Source organism: Zonotrichia leucophrys, chromosome 3 (assembly GCF_028769735.1).
Source record: "Zonotrichia leucophrys gambelii isolate GWCS_2022_RI chromosome 3, RI_Zleu_2.0, whole genome shotgun sequence".
NCBI classification, from domain to species: domain Eukaryota; kingdom Metazoa; phylum Chordata; class Aves; order Passeriformes; family Passerellidae; genus Zonotrichia; species Zonotrichia leucophrys.
The window spans coordinates 70,008,764-70,032,033 of record NC_088172.1 but is presented as its reverse complement, the minus strand read 5'-3'; the positions used below and the strand labels follow the sequence as shown (position 1 = coordinate 70,032,033).

General features: G+C 42.2%; 1 protein-coding gene across 3 annotated transcripts; it reads right to left on the bottom strand.

Moving 5' to 3' along the window:
- Positions 1 to 2,230: 2,230 nt before the first annotated feature.
- FAM98A (family with sequence similarity 98 member A) lies at positions 2,231 to 19,303 on the bottom strand. Of its 3 annotated transcripts, none has more exons than XM_064708718.1 (9): positions 19,186 to 19,303; positions 18,733 to 18,811; positions 15,681 to 15,829; positions 14,102 to 14,236; positions 11,046 to 11,230; positions 9,540 to 9,620; positions 8,120 to 8,236; positions 5,552 to 5,719; positions 2,231 to 4,088 (listed from the first exon to the last, which is right to left on the bottom strand). In XM_064708718.1, the coding sequence occupies exons 2-9, from the start codon at positions 18,783 to 18,785 to the stop codon at positions 3,342 to 3,344; spliced, it is 1,635 nt and encodes a 544-aa protein (XP_064564788.1). In that variant the 5' UTR covers positions 18,786 to 18,811; positions 19,186 to 19,303; the 3' UTR covers positions 2,231 to 3,341. The 3 variants fall into 3 exon arrangements, with proteins under 3 accessions (XP_064564788.1, XP_064564787.1, XP_064564786.1); XM_064708717.1 differs by lacking the exon at positions 19,186 to 19,303 and adding an exon at positions 19,013 to 19,120; XM_064708716.1 differs by lacking the exon at positions 19,186 to 19,303 and adding an exon at positions 18,917 to 18,975.
- Positions 19,304 to 23,270: the final 3,967 nt, after the last annotated feature.

Below are 23,270 nucleotides of genomic sequence, written 5' to 3'. Positions count from 1 at the left end.
GACCTGCAAGGAAAACTCAACTATGACTACAGTGCATATGGATCATGGTATTCCAAGTCAGGGAGTAATGCACCTGATGTGGGAAGCAAGTGTGCCTCTCTCTCTCCCCACAGTTATGTTACTGCACATTGACAATGCTTGAGAGACAGTGATCCTAACACAGGGAATGGAAAGGCAATGCAAGCGAAGCCTTTAGGAAACAAAAGCTGCTAGAGAAAAAAAGGCAGATGGAAAAAACAGAACAAGATGCCTACAGCTTGTGGGAGAAGAGTGGCAAGGAACAGGAAGGCCAAGAGGAAGAACACTGTTCCCCTGGCTTGCTTACTTGCCTTTTTAATCTGCTGGAGTTCTGCTTTTGATCATGATGTACAATGAAATCAAACATGTATATCCACCACAGTCTAATAACATCCACAACCCATCTCACTTCTCCCAGCTTCTATTTAAGAGATTCCTCCCAGTGCAGCAGTGCAGAAATCATGTTTGGAAAACAGTAACTATCAGAACATCATACAGAGAATAACAAAGCAGTGGCTGTTTGCTTTCATTAATCAAAGCTGCTCTCTCCACATACACAAAGCTTGTTTTCTCTGGGGAACAAAGAAGTCACAGCACACTAGGAGGAAACAATAGAGTAAGGAAAAACAACAACAGCTGGCAGAAACAAAGTGTTTTCTTTCCTGTTGGAAGAGTAAAGCCTCCTGGTGTTGACTTCTGATTTTTTTTTTAACTTTCCCCCCCAAACAGGAATAAATTGGGACTTGGCTTACCCAAAGTCCTGGAAGAGGAAGGAGGAGAAGGAGCATATTTTGATGATAAAAAGCTATCTGTGAGGAGGAAGGGGAAGCTCCTACTCCACCCCAGCATCAATTCACCATGTCACAGTGTGCAAAGGTGAGACTCTGCACTGCAGCAACAGCTACAGCCTTGCAGAGGAACTGGCAGTTCTGGCACAGAAAGCAATCTCTGAAGGCACTGATGTAACTCCAGCAAGGGCTCTCTGAAGAGCCTCCTGAGCTTCCTCTTGCTAGGAACAAGTTTACAGCACTCTTAATGCACTGACAGAAAGCACCATCCTCCTTACAGTGAGGAGTGTGAAGAAAAGAAGAAGCTGTTAGCTTGAAGAGATTACATTCCCAGCAAAAGGCTCTTTTAATTTGTCAACCTCTTTGCATTTGCTAGTCCAGGACTGACCCCATTGTAGGAACCCTAATTCTGAAAAAAAAACCCTACTAATTATTTTTGCAGGAATGCAGCTCATCACCAGCTAATACTCATGACAAAATATTACATGGGAGACACCTTCTCTGGAGACTGCTGCTGTAAGACATCAATAAACCTTGTGAAGCAGCAACATTCAGTTTTAGATGCTGATAATTTGAATGGTGTTAGGCACAGATAGATGTGTATCAGTGGTTCTCAAAGACCTGAATTCAATACAGAAAGCTTTTCCCTCATCAGGCTTGCTAGATTTGTTTGAAACACTAAAGGAGAAAAGCCATTAAGTCAGATTCCCAAGTGTCTTTCTCAGGGACTTTTCCTTCCAAACCCGTGAATCACTAGCAGCATCTAGTGGCTGCAATAAATCAAACAGATTTTCAGGTTGACTGTGGCATGAAATACAGGCAAATCAGTTCTAAATGATGTTTTTTAGCTTATTTATATGACTACCTTGAATTACAGCAACACCAGTGTTAGAGAGATTCTCTCAGACACTCATGTATTACTGTAAGCCAAGGAACTCCTGCCTGCATCAATCTGGATTCATCCCCAAGGACAAAACAGGTAAGACTCTGCTATGATCACAGCCTCTGCTACAGTGATCTGTGCATGGCAGCAGGAACCTACATTTCCACAACGCTGCAGAGCACCAGCAAGTTCCCAGAAGCAGCATACCAAGTTCACATGGCATGCAGGTGCATAACCTGGGAGACATGTGCTCACAGAGCCCAAGAATAACTTTACACAGCAAGACAGTACTACAAGCTGCTACACCAGGTCAGAGAGAGGAACAGAACAAAAGTCAGAGCAACTAAAGATCAGTTCCTCCCACCTGCTGCTGTTCTGACAGCCTCTCAAAGGGCAGAATGCAAGGTAGAGCTGGGACAGCTACAAAATATAAAATAGGTTACAATAAGAAAAAGAGATGAAGAAGACAGAAATCTTCATGAATTCCCAGCTACTGTAGCAACTGCTTTTTACTGTCAAGGAAAAGAAACTCAAGCAAACAGAACATACAGATACTTTTATTGCTCACCTTTTATACAACAGCACACCTTCAGCCATTTTCTTTCACAGCTTTTTGACAATGTTTATGTACACAAAAAACCCAGCAAGAAGCATTATGTGGCTTTCAGTAAAGAAAAAAACCCAAACATTAGAACACCAAACTCAGCCAGGTTTTGTTTTCTGCAGCAATAATAAAAGGGCTTCCTCCAGGCAGGAACTAATCTTCCCAGGCCGTAGTGCATTTCTTGAAAAAGACAACCCCCAAAACAAATTGCCCTAGATTTGCTGAGCCAGTGGTATTGAACTTGTAAATAAAATAAACTTCAGTTTGTCATTTCTTCTAGCTGATTTCAAGTAAAAATTAGGTTTGGAGGAGGAGCAACTTGTTTTGGATGGATGCAGGTCAGTTTGAATTGCTACACCTAACTACAGGCCTACACACACTATCGTTCACAATTTAGCTTAGTTTGAAATGATCTTTGCAGATTTTGGCGGCGGTCAGTCTTCATTGTTGAGCAGGTGGGAAAAGGTGGTTTAGCAGGAGATAAGGCTACTGAACATGGCATCCACAGTAGAGCTCAGATAACACAAAACCCCGTTTGTCAGAGTTCCCTGTGCGCGCACACATGCGCTGTAACAGCATCGTGACTGAAACAAGAGGTCAGCGAGAAGAAAAGCAACACTCCAGACTGGTTTAGAACATGTAACTCAACAATGATTTGGGGAAAAAATGCAGAAGTTCGAGTGTGTACTATAACAGACAAATTTGACAGGTCTTGGTATTTCTCCAAATCAAAATAGAAGGCAAACACAGCAGGCATATTTAGAACAAAATGTTTTGAGCAGAGGGAACCAGTCCAACATCCAAAAAGCATGGCTATTAATTGATGTTTAGGGTGCAGGGGGTAGTGACAATGTCTTTCATTCAGACAGGCAGAGGTGGGTGGGGAAGTCTACACAAAATTGTGCTTTGCTCTATGCAAAACATCCCACCCAAAGAGGTTCTACCTGCTGTGTACAAACCTGTACTAATTCAAGCAGCATTTAAGTCAGGCCTCTGAAACCAGGTTTCTATTATGTGAGCTCTGCTGAAGTGTAAATTTTTAGCAGCCTCAGCTGGTGAAGTGTCTTCCTTGTCCAAAGCCAGATTGATTATACTGATAACCTCCATGCTGGAAGTGCTGCTCAAACTGCCCTCCTTGATTAAAGTTCTGTCCACCTCTGCCCCCCCAGCCGCCTCCTTGACCTCCTCGGCCACCGCGACCGCCACGGCCGCCCCTCCCTCCTCCACGGCCACCCCCTCGGTCACTGTGGGACCCACCATCTTGGTATCTGTTGTCTTGCTGGTAACCACCACCACCCCCCTGGTAGCCACTTCCAGAATAAGAAGACGACTGGTAGCCACCATAGCCTCCTCCTTGGTAGCCACCACCACCATGGTAGCCGCCTGTTTGAAAACCTGCATCTCTGTAGTTGCTCTCCCTGTAGCCGCCATCCTGGTAGCCACCACTTCCGCCATCTGTCCAGCCTCCTTGAAGCTTGTTTCCTCTTCCTCCTCCTCGGCCACCGTGATCATAACCACCACGTCCTCCTCGTCCCCCTCGATCATGGCTCCCTGGTTCGTGACCTCCTCGCCCTCCGTACGATGAGTCGTAGCCTCCTCTTCCTCCTCGCTCGTGACCCCCGTGGTCGTAACCTCCCCGCCCTCCGTAGGAAGAGTCGTAGCCACCTCTGCCTCCTCTGCCACCGCCCTGCTGCGAGCCACCCTCTGGTCTTTTCTGCCACGGTGGCATCTCAGGAGGTGGAGGTTCTATTTCATTGGGCCTTCCTCCTCTGTCAGGCACTCTGCCCATTAGCACCTGCAAAGAGAAAGGGAAAACTGCCATAGGAGTTGTGACACCTCACACAAGAGTCACATCTACTGAGACACACCACAGACAGCACCCAAAATTCCAAGGGTTTTACATCCAGGCAAGTTTTGTGTGTTTGAATGTGACAGACCTCTGTGTCCAGTTAATAAAAGTTAAACAGGGATTATCTAGTACTTGAAGCACTGCTAACAAGACAAACAGCAGGCACATCACCATGGGCAGCACCAACACAGTCTTTCACTTAACTCTTTATTAATGCAGGGTGCTAAACTCAAATAAGCACAAGTAGAGTGTAACACACTCTCTCTCCTAACTAGTGCTCCGAGTTCCTGCAGAAGCCATTGACTTGGTAAATAAGAAGCAAAAAATTCTATTTTTCAGTGAGGATATGGAGAAACTTAACAACAGACAGGTGTGAGACAACAAGACTCTAGAGGTCTTTACCTGTCTAAGGATGGTGTGACCTTAAAAATTTAGCAAGGCAAAATGGGACAGGACATTTGTACTGCTTGAAGTTTTGAAGAAATATAACAAAGGAGCTTCAATGGAAGTAGGCCACTTTGCTGTTTTATGCTACTGCTTTGGAAAACACTTAATATTGATAATGGAGATAAGTTAACAGATTATACATCAGCAGCAGGGCAGTACTGCAGACATACAGTCTGATGATAGGGTCAACCTGTCTTACTACTTAATTTCTTTCATGCCAACAACACTAAAAAGGTGCAGAAATTATTTGGGTTGGATGGGCTGTGGCCAAATCAGCACACCATATTCCCTCCTAAATTAATTAGAATTTACCAGAGGTACAGTTGGCACTCAAAAGGTAGAAGAGCATGCACCTATCCCCACAACTTTAAAGCACCAAGTATGCTGCTGTACATAGCTACTGAGCTGCAAGCTCAGCATATATACTTTTTTGAACTTATTACTCATGTAAAATCAATTTTTGAAACAAGGGAAGTTGTTTAGTCTAAGTCATGTTTCTCCTATGTCATTATTAGAACTATACACTTGATTGCAATCTATTGGTGTACCTAGGGCACTCTAATTTGTGGGATCCTTGCCTTGTGATCTTAGTACATTCTATTTACACAGACCAGAAACAGAGTTACTATGCAGATGCTATTTTAGACATGGTGGCAGAATCAGGCAGCAGTGGAGTAATGGCTTTTGTAATTCTGGCAAGACAGAGCAGGCCTACTCCCACTGTAAGCAATCCAAGGTATTTCAGCAATTTTTACTGCCCCAAAGAAGGGACACTGTGAACCTCAAAAGCTGAAACTGCACTATCCATAGTCCACTGATGCATTATCTGCAATACATAAACACCAAGTTTCTTATCCTTTATTTCCAAATGCACTTACAATCCTGAAAAAAAATTGGATTTATTACTACATTCAAGTTACTTAAATATTCTAAAAGAACAAGACATTTGTCCCCAAAGGTACCTTATTAATGGCACATGCAGTCTTCTCTCGGATGGATCCACTGCTTGTTCTCATAATCTTGGACAGATCCTGCCGAGCTGCCAAGAGATTTGCAATTGATATAGTGCACTTAGTAGATAAGAGGGCACGTTTTGGCTGGTAGACTTTAGCCAGTTTTTCTGTTTGACTCTGTTGGAGCAAAGAAAAATAAAACTCAGTCAGTAAAAGCAATGGGACATCTCATTAAAGGAATCAAATCAGCACTGAATAACAAGACACTACTGCAAATAGAACAAAAATTTAATATAAAATCAGTGAGAACCACTTTATAACTGAGGATTATTTCAATCAAACTAGCATTTGTCACATGAATTTCTTAAGTAAATAGGAAACACAATTCTGACTGAAATGCCAGGAGACCAATGAGCTGACAGTTTCAACAACACACACATCAGACTGTATTACTTCCAGGCAAACACAGAACAGAAGTGTGCCATATAGTTACATGAATTACTGCTAAAATCCAGAAGCTGCTGAAAGTGAAACACATTTGTGTTTAGCCTCCAGACCCCATTCTGTGCCTTCACCCTGACCTGCACCCATTCCAGCTGGGCCAGCATCACCCCATCTCCAGCAATTATCAGCAGAAAAAGCTCCTGTTAACTCCTTTCACCCTACATTCCTGTCAGCTTCTTCACAAAGACAAGGCACCAAGAGGGCCTGGCAGAGCTAGAAATGAGATCCTACATTCAACTTAGCCAGAGTGGTTAATGCTGAAAGGCAGTAGAGGAAGAGACATTGCATACAAGGCACTCTTGAACACCTCACAAGTTTTCCAGCTGAGACACAGGACAAATCTGTGCTACCACACATGAGTTACTACACAAGTTACAGCTCTCTTCAGTCATCAACACAGTGTAGTGTGTGATGCAGTCAGGAGATGCAGATTGCAATGTGAATGCAGATGATGGCAGTGGGGACAGGCAAACCAGGTTTTCCAACATATCTTAACAGTGCAAAAACTTAGAAGCACATTTTAAAATCCTAAAAAATCTTGTTTTCCATCCAAAGGCAGAAAACTGGGATATAGACCTGGCTAAAGGTAGGAGAAGCAAAAGTATTCACCAGTGCGTTTCTCTAGTACTTGTGTGTTTTTCCCTGGTAAGTTTGACTCAGCTCTGAGCACAATATTTTGGTCCTATGATACTGTTTTAGGTGCAAATTGAAATTTTAGGTTAAAAAAAATCCCTAATAGTGGACTGCAAGGGTTTTTTCCCTGGTGTTTCCACTATCTGGAGAAGTGGCTATTTAGTCATGTGATTATATTCTGATACTTTTCAAATAAAAATAAAATTATCATATTTCTAAAACTTACTGTTAAAACAAACTCTTTTGTGTGTCCGGAATACTACAGCAACATTCTCCAAATTTGTATTGTTATGCTTCAAAAAAAATTTTGCATTTTAATAGATATAAATGCATATACACAATTTGTGGGTTTTGTGAAAATATTTTGTTTAACTAGTCAAGTTCAAAAGTATCTGATAATTCCTAGGAAGAAACACAAAACCTCATGGATAAAGATGCCAAAGCTGTAACACAATTAGAAATCCCTGTTTCAAAAACATAATTCACACTTTTGCTCATTTGTATTCACTATTAAAATATTTAAACCATCAGATAGTTCTTCAGTCATCTACTAAAAAGCTTGAAGAGAGAGTACACCATTAGAAGCCCTACTCAGATGATGAAACAAAATGGGACAGGTCACAGTTTATTATTAAAGTGTAGCTGCTTTTTGAAAAAACATTTATGAATTAAAAACACTCAATGATTCTATGTGTCATAGTTTAGCACTAGTAACTGTCTCAAGCACTGTCAGCAGTATACTTAACACCATGTTAGCACATCTGGTTTAGTTCTGGAAAATAAATTACATGTACTATTTTTTTAAATCCTGTAATTTCTTTCTGAGACATAGGAAATAGGGAAATCATGTAATGATTTCTAAAAGCAGAATATGTATCATGTACTCAAGGGAGAACAGGTCTCATGTCCCAGCCATTTGCACAGTTCAGAGACAAAAGAAGCACATAAAGCATTACTCTGTCTATAAGGTAAGAACAAGTAGTGCCTTAGCAGCTTTTCTCATCTGCATCTGTGGAGTTGTGACTGCAGACACACTTAGAGTTAAGGAAATCTGATTGCTGGACAGCACAAAGTAAGATAAGGGATGGTCAACAGGAAGGTGCTTTTCTACCACCACAAGACACAGCACTTAATAGTTCACATTATGGTACCCAGAACACAGTTGGCTCAGTAATCTCTTCTTTTTCCAGTGGCTTTGGTGTGTAGCTACACACAGTCTGATGTCTCATTTTACAGACTGATTTAAAATCCAACAGTTCTAAGTAAAATATTTTTACTCCTCTTCCATTGTCATAAACCTCTTTAGAAAATCAAAACAAAGCCAGACAACTCCTGTGACTATTTCTAACTCATGAAGGACAAAACAATGATGCAGTTTTCCAGAGATACTTATAATAAAGTGTTACCATCAACTAGGACCTCACAGCAAGCTGTCTGTACCTTAGCTCTGTCTGACCAGCCGAAGGATTGCACAGTAACATCCAAACGTTTGACTAACAGTTTTCTTCGGACCTCGTATTCGTTGGCTATGGCTTGATTAATTGCTTCAATTTTTTCCTGAAACAAAAATTTGCAAACAATCTATAGATTAAAGTGTCTCTACTTCATAAACTATGTGGATGGAAGAGAGTTTAACACAGAGATAATATGCATGGCTTAAGACTGCAATTATCTACCTTGCCAAATGGACTCACAGCCAAGCTGTGCCTGCTGATGTTATTTTCCTGAAGTTTCCATGGCTCATGTTCAGCCTTCTACCATTTCTAACAGCACAAAAACTGCACACACTGCTGAGGCACTTCTCAACATCCACCAGGACACAGAAACAAAGGTGAGAAGATACTACAGGCAACAAGCTGAAGCAAGGGTATACGTAACTTGTAAGAAACAGGATGTTCGTGCCTTCTTAAAAAGTAGAAAGCTTAAGGATAAAGATAGAGCAAAGATAAAGGACTGAAAGTAAGCACAGTACTGCAAGAGGATCTTGATTAAAGCACAGTCTGCATACAGGCAAAACAAAGTGCTCTACAGGAAAAAATCATCATGAGAAACAGCTAGTAGCAGACAGTGTTTAGTTAGAGCAGCAGGTGAGATATGCACCATTAGAGCATATTTATATTTATGCACATTTAAAGAGGCCTGGCTGGAGGGAGAGCAGCAGGGCCTTCTTTCAGTCTCAACAATACAAGCACTGAAGGAAGCAGGCTGCTGGGGGAAGATTCACCACTTAAGTGCTTCAGCCTTAAGTTAGAGAGACAAGAGAGACCTGAAGCCTTGCAGCAGCAGCCACAGCTGTGAGCTGGGAGCAGCAGCAGTGACTAACCCAGGCACCACGCTCCTAGCACAGCAGGTGACAAATCCCAGCTGGAGAAGATCACACTTTGCAGCCTGGGTGTACAATGTCTTTCCCAGCCCCTACCTGCATACTCTCAGCCTCTTGGAGAGGCTGTGAAGGAAGCAGACTACTCCAAGTGACAAAAAGAAGGGACATTACGAACAGACCCACAGCTTAGCTAAAAAGAAGCCCCAGAAGCAGACATGCCACCACCTCAGCAGGACAAGGACACACAGACAGGGCTGGTAAAGGGCAGCAGAGGAAGGCTTAAGCTACTGCACAAGCATGCTGGTCAGTACCACCACTGCAGGTCTCTCCTTTTGGAAAGGTTTAACCTGCACCTAGAGATTCATGAGTCTAAGATCTTATCAGTTGCTGTACATTTAGTGCACCAACATTTACATTATACTGCAAGAAATTATCTTCTCATATTCAGAAAGAGAAAAAATCATTTTGCAACACACAGGATCAATACTTTCTACATTTGAAAAAGGGAAATGGGCTTTAATACCTGCAACTACTCACCCAGTGAGCTGGTCCCAGTTGTTTCTTTAATAAAGGTTTTCCAACATGATTAGGTGGAACCTTTGCTAGAGTTTCCTTCAGCTGTTAGGAGACATGTAAAAATATAAGCTTTGGCTAAAAAAATTAGTTTTTTAAGATTCAAATTAAAGGAGAGGACTGTTGGACAGTGAAAGGCATGACACAGCAACCTCCAATATCAAGTTATTTTCTCTGGAACAGAGAGCCAAGCATACTTCTTCTGGAAAGTAACTGTTTTTAGATTTCTGGTAGTCTCAGCTATAATTATTTAAAAATTAAGAGAAGGGACTGTAGAATAGATCAGCAGCAAAAACAAAGACACCATGAGGTGTCTGCTACTCTTGAAGCCATAAGGATTATTATACACATCATATCTTTAATCCAGAAAAGAACCCACATTTGTATCAAAAAACTTATTTTAAGATGATGTAAAATGTAAAATGATACAAAGAAGGACCCCTCTTTACAATCAAAAGGAGAAAAATCTTTAGTATGAAATTTTAACTATCTTGCATTTTAGGAGTTTGGATACAAATTATCTATCTCATCTCAAAATTTCTAAGGACTTCAAGGGGGAAGTCATGGAGTGGCAGTGACAAAAACTTCCAAAGCAGTTTGGGAAAAAACCACCAACCTGTTCATTCCAGCATGTGATCTAACACATTCAGTGACCTGGTTTTCCAATGATACTGAGCCAAATTTATTCAAGATTTTAAACCTAAGTGCTTTCAAATAGCACTGTTTTGGGGAGCTTTGTAATCACAGAATATTCTGCACTGGAAGGGATCCATATCTGTTCTTTAAAGTTAGGGAATGGCAGAAGACAACCCTTATCTACTGTTCTGCTCTCCCCTATCCTGCAAATTAAGTCACTAAAAGTGATTTAAAAGCTTTCTGTCCCCAACCATTGGTCTGTGCATTGGACAGTCCATTCAATTTAATTTCTCTGATTTATAAGAGTTACTCAGAATTTATTTAAAAAAAAAATCACAAAATCCTGGAGAACACACACATGCAAGGAATAAAAATAAATGGAATCACAAGAAATTATGAAATTTAGGGAGAAGGAGTTAAGTTTTACTTTTGCTACACCACCTTTTAACCAAAACATCTTTAAACATTAGGCTCCCATACAAATTTGTTTAGGTGTATTTCTTGAAAAACATTTCTCTTTAACATTCTTCCTGAGGCCTAAGATTAGCATTTTCTATGTATTCTGCAACAAGTGATGACATCAAAACCTAGAGCAGTCACCCTGAAAAGCGATGATAGCAACAGTCCCTGACCTCATGCCTTGGCATGGAAAAAGCCTTGAAAATAATTTTCAAAATTCTGACTCTTTGCATATGCAGTAAAACACCTCAACTCTCCTTCACAATCCAAACACTGGAGTTTCACAAGAGACAAATCTCACCCAGGTAGCAGAACTATTTTCCATCAAAACAACAACATCATAAATATTCCAATTTTTCTTCCTCTGGATCTTACTTTTTTTTCAATTCCGCTGAAGAACTGGAACATCGTTATGTTGGCGGGAGGCTTGGACATGCCTAAAGCAATGCAGATGCCTTTCAGCTCCTGAAAGACTTCGCTGCCACCCCCTTCCTGGGCTTTTTTAGGAGGGGCATTCACACACAGCATTCTGGCAGCTTCCAGTTCTGAGATGAGGTATGCTGGGGTAAGAAAAATTAGATTTGACCATCAGATATTAAAATGTTATTTTAGAGCCAGTGAAAACTCAAGTGCTTACAACCAACAAATGTGCAAATTGACTGTTTTAGGTAGAAAGAGGGATAGAAATTTTGGATCTACAAAATTTCTTGCATCTTCAAGATATCTTGTATCTTAAATTTTCTTGTATCTTCAGGAGCACTCATATTTACAATTACTGAGTTTGGTGCTAGAAACACAACAAACAGAGGACAGGTTTAGTACAACCAATTAAAGCCTGGAAAAAATCCCTATGATTCCAGCAAGTATTAATCCCAAAGTTCAACAGAGCACAGCTCTTTTCCTTCAGGTTTTGCCCAGCAAAGACAGGAAATTAGGAACATGGAAACAAGCAGGATGAGGGACTGAGATGTGTATTTTAGGGAAGACAAGCAAGCACTTCTTGAGGGTCTAGGAAACAAGCAAGGTAATGAGTAGAGAGAAGTGAAATGTCAGATGAATCTCCTCTACTTCTCCATACAAAATGTAGAGTGGAAGAACAATCCCACTGAGAAGTACTATTGAGAATTCATGTTTACAATAACTTCAGAAAGGAAGGCTGTAATGATGAAATAGAAGCTAGAATGGCTGAAATTTTCTTCAATATCAGAGCTGTAAGAGCCTACCATTACATTGTAACTCCATCAAACAAAAAGAGAAAAATAAAAATTATAATTTCTGAACACAGCATATGCCCAGAATTTCAACATCAGATGTCATTTACAATGATATAAATTTACAATTATATAAACAGCCTTTGTTTGCAGGTGTCAGAACTTTAAGGTTCGAATTTTAAAAAAAGCACAAGTTTAACAATACTTTTCTCATTAATCATAGGGAGTGACCATAGCAATAATATACATAAACACTTCAAAAAATAAGAAAAACTGATACTGCAGACACACTTGTGAGCAGAGAAGTAAACCCAGAGATACACAAAAGAAGCTTATTATTTATAAAACTGGGACAGATAAAAAGATTAAGAAAAGAACACAGCATTTTAATGATCTCTAGAATGTCATCTGCTAAAGATACAGAATATCTTATAAATAAAAAACTCTTAAAATACATAGAACAGTGAAGCATCCTTTGTAAGTTCTTTCAGCAACACTTTATACAGGTTTTTCTTACGCTGAACTTTCAATTATTTACACTCTTTTCAGGCCTACTGAAAAAGAAACTAGCAGGAGAATTTTGTCTCAAAAATTTAGAGATCATATTTAAGCTATCTTCAACCTCCCCTAACAATGACAGAAATTTTGAAGTCTATCACTAAGATGAAAGTCCTTCAGATAGCCATTCTTTTTTTGCACAACTTTTCTGAACCAGCCTGAAACTCTTGTACTTTCTGTTTTGCAGATGCTAGCGCCTAACATTGCATTCTAGTGATGCTGCACATCAGGAAAATCAGTCCTAATTACTTGGGTTTATTTGGTGTTTTCATCTCCCAGCAATACTGCTACATCTTCCAACTCTGCTGCATTTCATTAAAATGTAAAATACCCTGGCATTTCACCACAGGGTTATCCTGTTTCTCCTGAAAAAAGCTAGTTTTATGGCTCACATGCAAGAGGATACCTAATAAGTTCACTTACCACAGCTAAAGAAAGCTATGCTGCTATGGTGGTACACAAAAAAGGAATTTGGCACTACTGCAATTTCACATTTGACAGTAAACACAGCATTCCTGCCAGATGGGATACCAGAGTTCAGCTCCTGAACACGGCCTTATATTACCAAAATGTACATCCCAAAGGACCTCTGGGATAAACTGTGTGTCACAGACAAGCCAAAGTTATTGAATGGCTTGGCTTACAGAAAACAAGCTGAAGAGAAGATTGTTTGAGCTACAAACTATTTCAAATGAAACAACTACCTCACTTCATCTGACATTTTTAAACATGCTATAAGAAATATTCAGATTAAGCCTACTCATCTTTCTCCTACTGTTGAAATACAGGAACCTACTCTATAAATAATTTCTTGTATCTCAGAAGAAGGCAGAACTAAATTTCTGTTTTGAAAAGTTAAAGAACCAGCAGCAACTGAGGAAGCAAATAAAACATTACCTCATCTTGATTTTAAAATTAGGTTAAAATTAGCACTACAGTTTCTAACTCAAGCTTATATTTTTTTATTGTAATGTGAATTAATATTACACACCTTTTACAAATTCAAGTAATATTTCTTCTCCTCTAACATTCATAAGGAGAAAAAAACCAATTCAGCTATTGAGATCTGATGAGTGGAAAAGGAAAGTCATCACCATTGCTAATGTTAATTTCCTTTCAATCAGCAGAAAGCAACAGTGAAGTTATTTACTAAGGATGTTGATCAAAAGAACTGGGAGCTGGGATAAAACATTCTCTCCTTCATAACAATTCCAACTGCTGTCAGTGTAGGAAAATGCAAGTTTTGTTGCACCTTGCAAGTCATCACACTGGGAGCCTCTAAAATTATGATCCATCTGATGTTAGTGGTCATTTTTACAACCATGCTAAGTAGAGTTCAGTGGCTAAACTCTGGCAGAAGTCTTCAAATAACTCCTTCTTTGTTGTGCCTTTTAAGAAGTGATAGGACAGGCTTTTTGCTCGTGAATATCAAAAAGGTTAACATTCAAAGTATTTTCCCTCATATACTGGGTACATATTGACTGGTAAACCCACAAGTATAATACTCTGATGCTGTAAATTACCTAAAAATATGCATTATTTTTACTGTATCTACAGTGTAGTACATTGTGGTAAAGAAACCAGTACCTCACCAAGTGTAAGAAACAATACTATAAATCTTGCAGAAAATCAGGGTTGCTTGCAAGCACCCTTTTAACTTACTAAGCAGCAAGAGACAGTTCTTTTGATTATGAAGGCGTTTTGTCACATCTCCTGATGTTAATGATGCATATGGACAGTTCATTTCAGACAGCAGCCCACTCATTTCAAGCTGAAATTCTTCTGCTTCATTTGGACCTTAAAAAGAAAATAATAATAATTCACTCACTGCTAATATATAGGGGGTATGATTAGAATGAATTAGCTATTTAAAAAAAAATATTTTGCTCAAGTTGCTATTTAACATTAAGACCCATTTTTAATGGAGGCCAAGTGCATTTCTTGGGTTCCTCCAAGACACAGTACAACCTGTTTGGATCCATGATATGCTCCATTAATATAAAATTATGTTTCACTGACAGCTTTTCCAAGCTACAACAGAAAGACACTGGCAACTTCTACAATGAAAGGGACATTAAAAACTATTGTGAATAATAAATGTGGCTTATGAGTTCTCACTTTTTTCTATTATTTCTCCCTGTAAGCTCACATTTGTCAACTGATTTTATTTCATATCAATATCCTTTAAAAATAAGGAAGTCACATAAACCAAACTTTTGACTGATATTTCTGCCAAAAATTACTGAAACTTATCAGAATTTGTTTGGTAAAAAAGGCAGTGATGAGAAATAACTTTTTTTTATCTTTTGGAAAGAGACTTCACCCCCAAATGTCTGTTATTCCTAAATCCAAGACATAGAAAATGAAGGTAGGACTTCATGGTACTGCAGCTAACATGTTTCTGTCACTGTGTTTAAAGTACTTGAGATAGGTGTTGGAAGACTTCCAGATTGTATCTTTACATAAAACAAAATATAGGAACCTTGTACTACTAGAAGGGGTGAGATACTGTATTGTTTCAGAGAAAGAATGAATGTCAAAAATGGAGAGAAAGGAAAGTAACAGACGTTGAGGTAAAAGGCAGCAACCTTTGGCCATTGAGTAAATACAAAGCTAAGCTCATAAAGGCATTATGAGTTAATATATTAGATATTCAGGAATGTGGGTTATCACACCAATTTAATAATTTAATCTGTAGATTGTCATGACTAGCTAACCAAAATTAACGGGGTTTTTTTCTGAATGCTATGGTTTGCTTCTTCTACCAAAATGAAAAACAATCATTTTCAGGCTCCTTCTCAAAAATTCATAGCAAGCAGATAGTTAAGAGAACTAACAGTAAAAAGAAGATATGGTTACTGTAGACACAAGAATGTTACCTTGAAAGTAGTATTACTGACATCAAAATTACAAATAGAAGCATTGAAATAAAAGTATTCTCACAATCTACTAAAAACCCCACTAGCATTAATGTTTCCCTAAATCCATCTAAGAACTTTAAAAAACAATATGGTTGAAAAATTAACAGAAAAAGCTAATTTCAGAAGAAAGACTCTTTGATCACCACTATTATTTCAACCTCTACTAGCTGTTCATCAGGCAAACTTGAGGTGGAAAATATCCAAAATCTGGCAGTGTGCAGACAACACTCCCTGGTACAAGAGATATGGGCAGCCCTAATCTCTGTGGCCTGCAGGAACACACACTAAGTGCATGTTTATGTGGAGTTATGACCACTTACTGTTGGTTGCCTGCACGTTCTCCTCCAGTTTACAGAAGAGCCGTAACTCAGACACCAGCCAAGCGCAGAGTTTGGTGAATTCAGGGGAGCTGGCTCCATGGGAGACCGCCTGAGCCAGCGCGCCGTCGTCTAACAAGGGACCTTTGTAACTGAGAGGGAAAACAAAAGCGCAATTTATTAATCTCTGCTGGGACCAGAGTCCTTGGACAGATTTATTTTATGCTGGATACATATTGAGAGCTACAGCCACAACACATCTGCAGTGCTGATCTCATGGAATGGTGATTCCTGGACCGAACTGTAGCAAGAACCACACTGAAAACATCAGAGCAAACTCAGATTTTGTGTGCACCTTAACTTACCATCACAGAGACTGTGTCACAAAATATCATCATCAAAGGTTTCCTCCAGGAGGATGTTACCATGTACAGCAGCAACTTCTCTGCCTCCACCTCCTGAAGTTGTTACTGACAACAGACCTATCCTGGGCAACTGCAGTCCCAAGGAATCCTTCCTGAGCTCTCCATGTGGGATAATTACTGCTGAGCAAGTGCATCTTTTCTGTCACTTCCTATCATGCATGAAAGGGCTCTTTACAAAACAAAGCCTTTGATAGAAATATTACAAAACTGATCTGCATAAAAATATCATCTCTTGACAAAGCAATCTCCCTAAATATACACAAGAAAAATTAATGGAATTGGTTCTTTACATAAGCAAAATAAGCCAAAAATCAGACCTGGTGTAAGAAAACATGAGTTTATAGATGAGATCTTAGAAAACAGCTTTCAGGATATCTGTGTACTGATAATCTCTCAGAGGGAGAGTGAAGTGCAGGGAGAAGGCTGCCTTATCAACCAGGTAGAAACATAAGTCAGAGTTTACCTCAGTATTTTGGATAAAACATGTACAATATTATTTTGATATACTGCCCCCAAAAGAGACAGACATCCAAGAGTGCTCATAACCAAATGAAATCTCTCTTGGGAACTTCCAGGTAAAGTCACCCACCACATCACAACAATCCAACAAGTCCAGGCAACTCTTGGCAAACCTCAGCAATAATAAAATATCTCAAATTGAAATGTAATTCTCCTCACTCTGCTCCTGTGCTGAATACCACACACAAAGGATTTGGCCTTCACTCTAGTGGCCTGTTACTTCAGCCAAGGAAGATGAAGAAGCCACACTCAAAAATAACTTTTACCTCACAGAGCAGCTCAATTGGTGCCACAGTTAATCTACTGGCAGCTGGTGGGAAGCTGTAATCTCATGTATTACAGCCCTACTGCATGACACAGTAGGCTGGATGCTTCAAGAGGATAATCAGAGCAAGCTCCAGTCCCACCCCACAGACGTCTCAGGCCTACATGTGGGAACAACTGGGGCTCAGAACAGAAGCATCCAGTTATAGGCCAAAGTAGAAAGGAAGCAATGGCAAGCCTTTTGTTTCGGCAGGACTGGGATTTCAGTCCCTGCTCAGATCTTCTAGAGGCATCTTTTCTACAATTTTTCTTTAGCAGAGGTAATATCTTGAGCGTGTTATTTCTTAAAATTATGACTTCAGCCACACATCAATCTGGCCAATAATCCAACTTGCAGATTCCTAACTGCAAGCAGCTTTTTCCTTCTGTTTCTGCCAACGGCACGTGTTCCAGAGCTATGCTCCCTTGGGTAACATTGTGCTATCCCATCTGTTTGCTTTTTCAACAGTTCAGCAAACTGATGCACAAGACAAGAGGCGTCAGTTCAGATGCTCGAGGCATCTGAACACCTCGAGCACAATTACAAAAAGAAACAGCTCTCTAACATGTAATGCTATGAGAAAAAAAATCAAGTGATATATTAGGAATATCTCCAGTTTCTGATGAATAAAAGTAAGTTGAACCATGAAGACCACAGAGCTACTCCCAAAGCAGAAAGCCTCAAACACCCCAGTCTTTCCAGACAGCAAGAATCAGAATTCCTTTAGACACATGCAATAGTTTCCCAGTTGTTACCAATGTTGCTGAGGTCTCGTGTCTTTCATCCTCCAAATTTTCTCTTTTTCACTGTTGTCAATTTTGCTTCATATAACTTACTTGTTCAACTGCTTTCACTGTTTGCTTTACTTATGTAATAACAGAAATCAACAACCCTTTCTGTCTGTAACTGCACAAATCACAACTCCTTCAAGCCACTAGTATCCTTTTAAGCACATGACAGAAAAAAGAAGCCAATCACAGTATTTTCATTGTGGCAGAGCTGCCTTTTCACATTTCAGTCAGAGAAATATCTACTAAGACAGAAGCCTATTTGTCAAGCTTTGCAACTATCACCACAAACCTAGCCTGGAAATACAATCTTTGCTGGAGCATAATGACTCTAGCCACAAAGTGATTTATGGGAATGGGGCCAATGTCAGTAAATACAGCTGTGTGCATGCAACCAGCAGTAGAGGTGAAATAGTAGCTGCCTGTCCTCTGAGCTCAACAGTTTACAGCCCTGGGAGCCTACAGCAGGACGTGTTCTCCACGCTCTCCCTTTCATACTTTTGCAACCTTTCCGGACTCTGACAAAGTAACAGGTTTACACAGCAAAAGGTTCCCGGGCTATATCACCCTTTTAAAAATGTAAAGAAGAAAAACACTTGCTCATTTGCAATTCTTTTGAAATTCTTTTTACTCTTCCCTCCCAAAAACCAATATGAAGCCTGAAAATTTTCTTACTGTCTGAGGTATCTCTTTATCCTGTCCCACCCTCAGCTAGGGCCGCTGTGCAGAACAGAGCAGCAAGAGACCATGTGGCATCCCAGAATCAGGGGGATCAGCTCGCACGGAGAAGGGACTCACTGGCCAGGGCCGTGCAGCTGAAAGCCAGCCCGGCTGCCTTGGGGCACCATTACCACCCGGCTCTAGGGCGGCTCTGACCCAAAGGGGCCGTTCCAGGCGCTGCCCCGAGCCGCGGCCCTCCGGAGCGGGGCGGCGCCGCCTGTGCGGGGCGGACAGCGGCGCCGTGTCCGTGCGGGGGCCGCCCTCCGCTCCCGGCCCGCACACCAGCCCCGGACACGTACCCCAGGTCCTCCAGCGACTCCAGCACATCGTTCTCCAGGAGCTCGAACTCCATCCTGCGGCGGGGCACGACGGGTGGACCTGCGCGACACGGCACTCAGCGCTACCGGTACTCGCACTCCCACCACCCGCCATTCCCCCCTCCTCCCGCCCATCCCGGCCTCGTGGGGGAGACTCAGCTCTCACCCCGTGCCGAGCGGCGAGACAGCGCTCCCGGCGCCGCAGCCCCTGTCCCCGCACCGCCCATGCCCGCCCGGCGCTCCGAGCCCCGGCCGCACGCACCGCGCTCGCAGCTGCGCCGCCGACTGCCGGGTTGGCATCTCAGGGCGGGGAGCGCGGCGCCGCAGGCCCCCGGCCTCCCTCTTCACCCGGCTTCTCTAGGGCCGCCCTCCCCGGTGCCTGACCGGCACCGCCTCCGTCCGCGGCGGTCTCCGCCTATCTGCCGGCCGAAGTACCTTTGCTAAAGTGGGACACGGGTGCGAGACCAGAGAACGGCCGGTTTTGTGGGAGAGGAGCCCGGGACGAACCAAGGATCTCACTTTTGTGTTCAGGCGCCGGCGCGGGCAGACCCGGAAGCAGGACTCCTCCCTCGCCGCCGCGCAGCCCGCGCAGGAATGTGCTGCGGCCGGCGGCGTCGCGGCAACGGGCGGGGCAGGGGGAGAGGACGGGGCGGCGGAAGGGTCAAACCGCGCCAGAGAGCGAGAGTGCGTCCCCACCCGCCAGGACCCCGCGCCACGGCCAGGACCACAAATCCCGGCATGCCTTGCGCGCGACACAGCCTTTCGCCGAGGGCGCCGGGTGCCGAATAAAATCAATAAAATCATCAAATCAATAAACGGAAGCCGTTTTAGTTCAATTACTAAATGGAATCCGCGGGTCTCGTTTGTCCCTCTGCTCCGTGGCCTGGCGGCGCGGGCTACAGGAGTGTCGCGGCCGGGCCGTGGCGTTCAGGGGCGCTGAAGGCAGCGCTGCGCGGGCTGAGCCTGCCCGACCACAGAAACTCCTGGAAGCGACGCTGGAGAGGCTTCCTTAAAAAATATTTTAAATTCGGGAGGCAGGGGAGGGGTGTTAACAGCGTTCACTCTTTCCAGTTGCTCAGCATGCTTCGAGGTGTGAAAAATGCGTATTGTGTGATTAGCTTCTTGCAAATACTAAAATATTATATGTGTTGTGTTAGAAAGTTATACTGTATTAATTTTCTTAAGTAGTGTGTTAAATATAGTTTTAGGTTATAACAAAATGTTAAAATAGAAACTATGCTATGTAGGATACTTTTTTTGAAGAAAGGAATGAGGTACTTGCACCAAGACAGAAGCCACAGGACACCTAAATCTTTCAGAGAAAGGGAATTTATTGCCCCATTATCAGAAGAAACGAACTTCTTCCTGCCTCCCTCGGGCAGGATGGCACTGTTAGGATTAAGAGGAAGAAGTTGACACTGACCAGACAGAATCCTGTGTTTGAATGGAATTTATACATCATGTATGAGATGTATGAATATGCAACAGGTTATTGTTTTTAAGGGTTAATCCTCTGTTAACATGTGTCCTTTTTGGGCTTATATTGCCCAGAAAAAGGTACCCGGAGGTTTGTAACTCTTTGTTTCTATTGTCTCATATTGTCCTAATCCAAATTGTCCAAAAATTTTATTACTCTAATTATATTGTTATTTTTGTAACCATTTTATTACTATTAAACTATTAAAATTTTAAAAAGAAGTGAGTGGCGTTTTTCACAGAGGGAAAGCCGTGCCCGTGGGTGCAGATCCATGCCCAGGAAAGTGAGCTCATTTGTGGGGCCACAGGGGATGATCCTGCCCGCTCCCTGCAGCCCTGCCCCCCTGCCCGGGACACAGCAGTCCCACAGAACGCACATCAGGAAAGGAGGCACGGATAAAAGGATGTGTTGGGATGGTTACAGCATGCTAGGGAAAGCCAAAACCACTAGTGCCAAAAATGATGCCAGTCTGTCACCAGCAGCGAGCTGGTGCTGCAGGAGGGGAGTCCTGTTCTTCGTGAAACTGCCCTTGGCAGGCACAAAGCAGAAAAGCTGCACTCAAAATATGAAGGATCTTGTAGCCTGAAGATAAAGGAGGATAAAGAGTAGGGATCTTAGGCACCAGTTCTATTACTAAAGACATGTCAGTCTACACATTTGGAGGAAAATTGCCTCCTAAAGACTAAAAGCTTAGTGTCAAAGGAATAATGCAAGCATTCTGCTTTGTGTATTTGCTTCCAGTTGTATAGTGGTTAGTACAGTGTAGCCACGGCCTGCTTCAGTTTTTTAAAACAAAAAGAAATAAAGAGTTCTGGCAAGCTGCTTAATCACTGCTGGGATGGGAGAATGACCTGATTTTCCTTTAGTCCATTCATTTTCGATTCAAAGCATCTCAGGTGTTGTGCTTGGCAGCCTTGCCTGGGTGGATAGTCTAAACTGGAGATCTGGGCAATTGGGATTTTCCTCACAAATTCAACACTGCTGCTTAAAGCTTGTGACCTTTTGCTTGTTTGGTTGACTTGGGGATTCTGTTTGTTTTTTGTTTTGTTGTTTTACTTTTGGAGGTTTTTTGGTTTTATGTAATGGTTACGTTCACCTTGCTTGCATTTGTGGAAGTGTACAAATCTGGGCAGTAAGTCCACAGTCTGATCCTGCTCAGCTGCTCATGGTCATGATAATGGTTAGCCCTTATTTCTGAATCTTCTTTTATCTTTTCTAAATATAGGGTTTAAAAGCATTCACAGGAGCAAGCAGTACATGAAATAATTCATTTTGACACATTGACACTGTTCCTATGTCCACTCCTGAATCTGCACACGTTGAGAAGCAAGGATTTTGTGCTAATTTCATGAGGACATTTGCTGTCATCTTATATTTACTGCTCAGATAAGCATTGGCACAGAAGAGCCATATTCATCTTGGCACCCAGCTGATGACATCTGCCTGCTGAAACAAATAAATGTAATTCTCTCTTGGTTCAGTTGTGCCAACACTGCAGGGTAGGGACAGTTTGGAAGGCATTTTCTCCAGTCTTATCACTCAGTTCCATAACTGCTTTTATGTCCCTTCTGTGCTGTGAGGACCAGCAGTTTCTTGAAAAACACAAGGATTTTGTGGCTGGAGAGAAGAACAGTTGGAGGTGTGATGCTAACCTGGAGCAGGCAGCTACAGTTTTCTGCTGGGGAAAGGGATGAGAGCTTTGCTTTGTCATTGTCTCTTGTGGAGGCATGGGAGGTGTGAATGGCCACTGTGCAGCATCCTGGCCCCCCTAGAAGAAATTAATTTTGACACTGGACAGTTTTTGAGTACAAGTGCTTCTTGAACAAAATGATATTGTCTTGAGCAGTTTGCTGTTGCACAGTGAGATGCAGAGCTCTGCAGGCAGATTACTTCTGAAAGCAGCAGCCTCTTGGGCTTTTGGCTCAGGGAAGGGGCAGATTTCCTTAGGCTACACAAGGCTCTGCAGACTCGTCAAGCTGCAGAACTGAGCTCAGCTCCCCTTGGGTTGTTCTCTCGCTGGGCTAGGTTTGTTACACCTACTTCCCTCACTCACAGAGAGCTGGAACACTGGAGTCCAGTGTCCCTCAGGCAGCTGGACTGCAGCATCCTGGCTGGAGCCATACGTGACTCCCTGCACTGTGCCACCACTGGAAAAGCCAGGTACTACTGGTTTCTCCTATGGGAAGAAGCAAACCAGCCCAGACTGCTGCTGTCCTCTTCATGGGACCCCTGTAAACACCCCCTGGCCCCTTCAGCCCCGGAGGGATGGGGCTGTGTGTGGTGGATATTGGTCAGGTGCTCCCAGGCTGTTAGTAGAGGTTAAGGAAGTTGGCAGCCCATGCATGGCCTGAGATATATTTATTCTGAGAGGCGTGAGGTGCTCCACTGCTTGGCTGATAGCTGTCATTAAACAAAGACACATGGTTTCCTGTGTACTTGCCTTTTGTGATTGATTGGTTTTGGCGTTTGAGATGCTGTGAGCTCTGACTGAAGATAAACAACTTCCTCCTGTGCATATTCTCTCACAGCTAATAAAGTTAGGCTGTAGCCCCTCCTTCAGCTTTGCACCAAAAGAACCTGCCACCAGTGTGCAGGAGGCTTGTTGGACTTGCCCAGGTCACTGAAGACACACACCCTGATGGTTTAAACCTCACTTCCATAGGAAAACTAGCCAAAACCAACAACTCTAAGGCAGACTTGGTTTCATTACAGACTAATTATTTTCACATGGTTTACACCACCCCACCTCAGGTTGGCTCTGTGGCTGTCAAAAATCCCATGACAGAGACATGAAATATGAAATCTGTACTTGCAGAACAGTATGAAACACACAAGTCTAGTAGAGTGGTGAAATGCTGCTAAGCACTTTTGTATCAAAATCAATTTTACTAATTTTCTGAGGATGCTGCAGCTTCTTCAGTGTCTGGATGCAACAGAATCCAGCCCCTGTGCTGCAGCTAAAAGCCCACTGTCTGCCAGCTGGGTTTGCCAGCTATTAAGGAATGGCAGTTCTGGCTCAGAGCATGCTCTGGTTAGCCCAATG